Here is a 5392-nt window from a genome sequence, read left to right as displayed (position 1 = left end):
CTATTGTTGATCTGCACGTTCATTCCCCTCTTTCCTAGTGTGTGACAGGTCCATCCCAGGAGAAGATCCGGGCAGACATATCCTACAGCCCATGATCATGAGGAATGCTCTACGGAAGGAACGGTTGAAGAACCCATACAGGAAGGGATTGAGAGATGAGTTGATATATCCTAGCCACAAGAACACGTCCCACACTACAACTGCGGTGCTGTAGTCAATGAACGGGTCCACAATGTTGACCGTAAAGAAGGGCAACCAGAATATCAGGAAAACTCCCATGATGATGCCCAAGGTTTTCGCCGCCTTTCTCTCCCGCCTCATCGCATTGCGGTGTCTTTGCTTCTTGCTGGAGTCCTTGCTCACCCCGGCGCTCATCTGGCTTTCCATGGCGCTGATCTGCCTGGCCTGCCGCTTGGCTGCCTTGTAGATCTTCCAGTAGGCCACCAGCATGATAGCCATGGGCAAGTAAAAGGCCACCAGGGAAGCCATGACGGCGTAAATGCGGTTGACCAGGAACACGCACACATCGTCCGGCAGCGGGACGTCCACGCCGGCCATGTGGAGGCCGAGCATGATGGGGCCGAAGGAGATGAGCATGGGGACGGCCCAGCACACGACGATGAGGAGCGCCACCCGACTCCGGGACATCTTTAAGGAGTAGACTAGAGGGTTGCAGACGGCGTAGTAGCGGTCGAAGGCGATGCAGCTGAGATGGAATATGGAGGCGGTGCAGAGCATGACGTCTAGGCTGGAGTGAAGCTGACAGAAGAGGGCCCCGAAGTACCAGCAGCCCTCCACCGTCCGAATCATGCTGTAGGGCATCACTACCAGGCCCACGAGGCAGTCAGCCACCGCCAGCGACATGACGAAGGAGTTGGTGGGCGACTGCAATTGCTTGAAGTAGGCGATGGACAGGACCACCAGGAAGTTGCCCACCACCGTGCAGAGAATGCCTACAGTGAGGAAGGCGTACAGGAACATGCGGGAGGCCTGGTTCCTCAGCGTAGCGCAGGACTGAAGTTCAATCTGGAGAGAGGTGTTAGCATCCCCATGCAGGTCCAAGCTGCTGTTATCCATGGTCTGATCAAAATCTGTCAAAACACACAGATACACAGTTTTAATGCATGTTTTGGCCTGACTTTGCAGTAAGCGAGGAATTTCAAAGCAGTTTGCTTATAATCCTGTAAGGTAGAATAACAGGCAAAAAGGTACACAAACCACCCAGACCTCTTTGTTTGTTTCAGACCCAATTCCTGCTCCATGGAAATCCCTCATTAGTTAATTTCTAAACTGTGTGCTTTAGTTTGACATATGAATCACTGTTTTGAGATCGCCCATAGAGACCACGGGCCTAACAACACCTAGTGCTGCTGCTGCTGTCTTATCTAGGCTGCCATCTCTCCGCTTGGTGTGCTGAGCAAAACCAGATGCACTTTTCATCTACACAGTCCTCACTAGTTTGTGGAGAATGACACATGATTACTTTTTGATTGTGTAGTCTGAACCAAGGCAAAAAAACAACTGAAGTGTCAAATAATGCCTGGAGCGCTGGAGCTTGGAGGCAGCCGTTTTGGAAAACTGTCAAGTAAAACAGGACAAGACTTTATAAGACCGCTCTCTGGGTCCATCTCCCTGCGGACCTTAAAGGAATTCTCCCCGAGACGACTGTCATCAGGTCTGTTGGAGGGGAACTTGTCACCAACGTAACACAATGTGACAAACACACACAAGATATTTAAGAATCTGAGCCTCGTGCGTTGCATTTTATTACCTTATAGGTTTCTTGAATGTTCTTTGGTGAGGAATTTAGGGATTTAGTGAATCTCGCCTATGTGTTTTTGCCTACTGAGAACAATTAAACACTAAATGTTCATCCAAGTCATGCGGCATTGCACACATGATATCACACAGCGGAACGCATAAAAATGACTCAGATGAACAGAATCAATACGACTTTTCCGGTGCCAGTGGTGCGAAACCTGGAGGAGAGGAAGCCTAGAGGAACGGTTCTAGCTGACTTAAAATGGGTTTTTAATGAACACCAAAGGGACTGTGCAGTTGTGATGGAAAGTGATGCTGAGTGAAAACGTCACCATGCGTCTGCCATGGAGACCAGGTTTTGAACCGTAGGAGCTTATCATCATGATCGTCAATGTCAATGTTGTCAAGAGAAGACTGATTTAACTGATTTAAAACCGTAAAACCTATCCTTAAAAATCTTCTGATTAATGCTTTTGTCATCATGATCATCAAGGCTTTAGACATTTGAATCATTTTGATTATCAGTGGAAGCAGTTTTCTAGTTTCACGTTAGGAGGAAGACTGGGAAAATATTTCCTTGGTCTCATGTCAGTTGACCTAATTCTATCAGTTACATCACACCTTTTAGTATTAACACTGACACTGCATCTGCAAGTCAGGACACACTCTGATACCTACTTGAAATCTAAACAGAATTAAGAATGTCTAGCTGTTAATAACTGAGGGTATTATCATGACAACAGCAGATAAAATTAGACTATCACACTCTCCACGTTTACATTGTAGAGAAGTTTTATTTCAGTTCGTAAAGTCAAAATATTGGACTTCTCTGAAAGGTAGAGAAAAAATACCGGAAAATGGTGTGAGTATGGTCTATTTTGAATTCAACAACCATAAATGGATTCTATCCAGACAAATAAAATCTCAGTAAGGACTATCTGTTGGCTTGCTCTTGCCAGGACACGATGGCCCTGGCAGGCGGCGTAGGACAAAGAGTCAAAGATCATGACCCGGTCAGAAATGCAGCAGCATCATTAGAGAAATATGTGTGTTTACCGTGAGCGTGTTCCAACACCACAAACAGGCCAACGTCCGCCCCCAGGCTCCCGTCCTGACCTCCCTTATTGAACGCTCCAGCGTAGTGCGTCTCAGTAACAGCAGACTGCCGTGTCTGTATGCCTTTCTGTCTGTTTGCCTGCCTGCTTGCTTTTCTGTCTGTCAAACTGTTCCTGCAGATGTGCAGTCACACACATGCCATCAGTACGCTGTTGCTTTATTTCAGCTTGGAATGATCTCTCTCAAGTGGATGTGCATAAAATCTCTCACTTTGTCATTGTGTTTTTAGTGCCGTCATGGCTTCCCTGGTGTAACCTTTCAAAACTCTTCATGGTCAATTGCTTGCTTTCATTTGCTGGTGATCCGAGGCACATAACACTCAACAGACCATCGCACTATGCTCATTAAAGTCCATTAGTGTGGAGTATCAGAGCAGCAGCAAAAAGTTCCAAAGTCTCTACCATCTGAGAGAGTGCAAAGCAAATTTTGGAAATCTCCTGAGTTTCTCCTTATCTAATCACTGCTACTTCTGACAACAATAATTTCTTGTACATCCCTCTAATCTTTGTGTTAATGTGAGAAGGATCACGTCTGCAGGAACCATATGATTGCATTAGAGCCTGTTATTTTGTACAAACCCCATTTTCTGCCATTATCCAAATAATCAGCTCATTAGACTCAATCCGGTGCTTCATACTGCCAATAGACAGAAATTACAACTTTAAGGCAAATCATGAAGCAATATATTTATCAATATGAAACAATTACTGGTCTTCTGCTCTGCAATTTTCATAGTGTGAGAGCTTTTTATCCGTGCCCTCTTGTCAAGCTTATAAACTGTAATTCGGTGCATATAAAACTTAATTCATGTTCATCATAGCTGATGCCAGATAATAATAATGTGTTTTATAGCATAATGGTGTTCACAGGCAAGGCCCATTTATTAGTCTCACAGTAGATTAAAAGCATGTGATTATATCTTTTTTTTTTTTGCAGCAATATTGGTAGTAGGCTACAGTTATGAACTTGCACATTGACTGCAAAATGTACTGCAAAATATCAAATGATAAGGTTCCAAAATGTTGTTTCGTTTATAACATATGGTAAGTGCAAAGGGTAATTCTTGTATTTTCACTCTTACCACCCTGAAACAGCCACATTTAATGCATCATCAAAATATTCAGCAGAATCCTTACTGCTACATCTCCATCTGTTTCTATCATGAGCAGTTAAAAATGATGTGTTTCAAATGTGGTTTTATTTTAACTATGATTTCCAGGTTTCCTTCTGATTATAAAAAAAAAATGCAGTTCACATCACAGGCTATAGGAGAAAATGCCACTCACCTGTAAAGAAGAGAGATGATCCTCTGTCCTCATGTCTGTATCATACTGCAGGTCTATGATCCTTCACATTCGCTTGATTTTTACATAGTGATGAGACGGATGGGAGAGGTGGAAAGCGGGCTGTAATGAACGAATGCAACAATAATCACAGTAACAAGAAGCGGTCCCCTGCCATCCAACTCAATAAATAGCAAGTTGTGTTTGTGTGTGGGTGTATTTGTGTCAACATGCGTGTGTGCATAGGATCCAATGAATTGTAGAACTAATGCAAACGATCATCTGCAATATTCTGCCATCAGTGCTTGATGATATTAGGGTTCATATAGAATAGTCTCATTGAAAGTATCAGGCATTAAACTGCCACTCCCATTCCTTGAAGATTAGAAAACAATGCAGTTTTATCTTGTAACCATATCCTTTATTCCAAATTCTCACTTTGAAGTGTACAGTTGTGTATTACATGAACTTAAAAGCACAGTGAAGTTTTGGCTGTGCTTTGACACGTATGAAATATGGAAGCAGACATATTTCAGTGAAAAGAAGAGAGCATACGGAATAGAGCCGCAACTGCAAGGCTGCAACCTTTTACTACCAGTCAGGTTAAAACACCAGAGGAGACAGTGACTTAAGTGCACTTCTGGTTCTATCCCAGATCATCTCACTGAAATAAATTACACTCATAAAAGTAATAACTTCACTCAACACAATTGAGACAACAAATTACATCTGGACACTTGCAGTGTAACAGCTTCTATTTGGAGTATTCATGACGATAAAGTAACATATTTATTTAAAAAGCTGATCTGATTTTAATGTTGTAATTGGTGCAACTGACACTTCCTACAGTGTATATACCCTTAACAGCTCTGATCGTTCCCTTTCATGTGACTCAGTGTGCATTAGAGCACAGCCAAATGCTGCCTAGCCTGAATACCTTGGGCCACAGCCAGAGACAGACGTATCTCAAGTGTGGCGGATGCGTTCTAATTAAACATGGGGGGATTTTTAATGAAGGACGCAATAAAAGGAACATTGGCCCTATGACTAGTGTTTTTCCAGACCAGTCATTCATATGTGTAATGCAAGTGTGCTCGACAGACAGGGTAGACCGGCTGCACATCTGCTCTTTTGTACCAGGAAGAGCAGTGAGCAGAGGTTGATTCCCGGTCTTTGTTGCATTTACTAAGGGGCAAATAGAGCGACCTCTCTAACATGATTACACATTTCAT

General features: G+C 43.5%; 1 protein-coding gene across 1 annotated transcript; it reads right to left on the bottom strand.

The window, feature by feature from the left end:
- Positions 1 to 1077, bottom strand: LOC139922503 (5-hydroxytryptamine receptor 4). The gene has a single exon (XM_071913033.2). It carries the CDS (start codon positions 1075 to 1077, stop codon positions 1 to 3), a length of 1077 nt encoding a protein of 358 aa, XP_071769134.1.
- Between the last annotated feature and the right edge of the window lie 4315 nt (positions 1078 to 5392).

Source organism: Centroberyx gerrardi, chromosome 3, assembly GCF_048128805.1.
Source record: "Centroberyx gerrardi isolate f3 chromosome 3, fCenGer3.hap1.cur.20231027, whole genome shotgun sequence".
Lineage (NCBI taxonomy): Eukaryota > Metazoa > Chordata > Actinopteri > Beryciformes > Berycidae > Centroberyx > Centroberyx gerrardi.
Note: the sequence above shows the minus strand (reverse complement) of the source record. Positions and strands in the feature narration are given on the sequence as shown.

What these genes read in the sequence shown, in the direction of transcription:
- LOC139922503 (XM_071913033.2), bottom strand. Translation starts at nt 1,077, where the DNA reads ATGGATAACAGCAGCTTGGACCTGCATGGGGATGCTAACACCTCTCTC.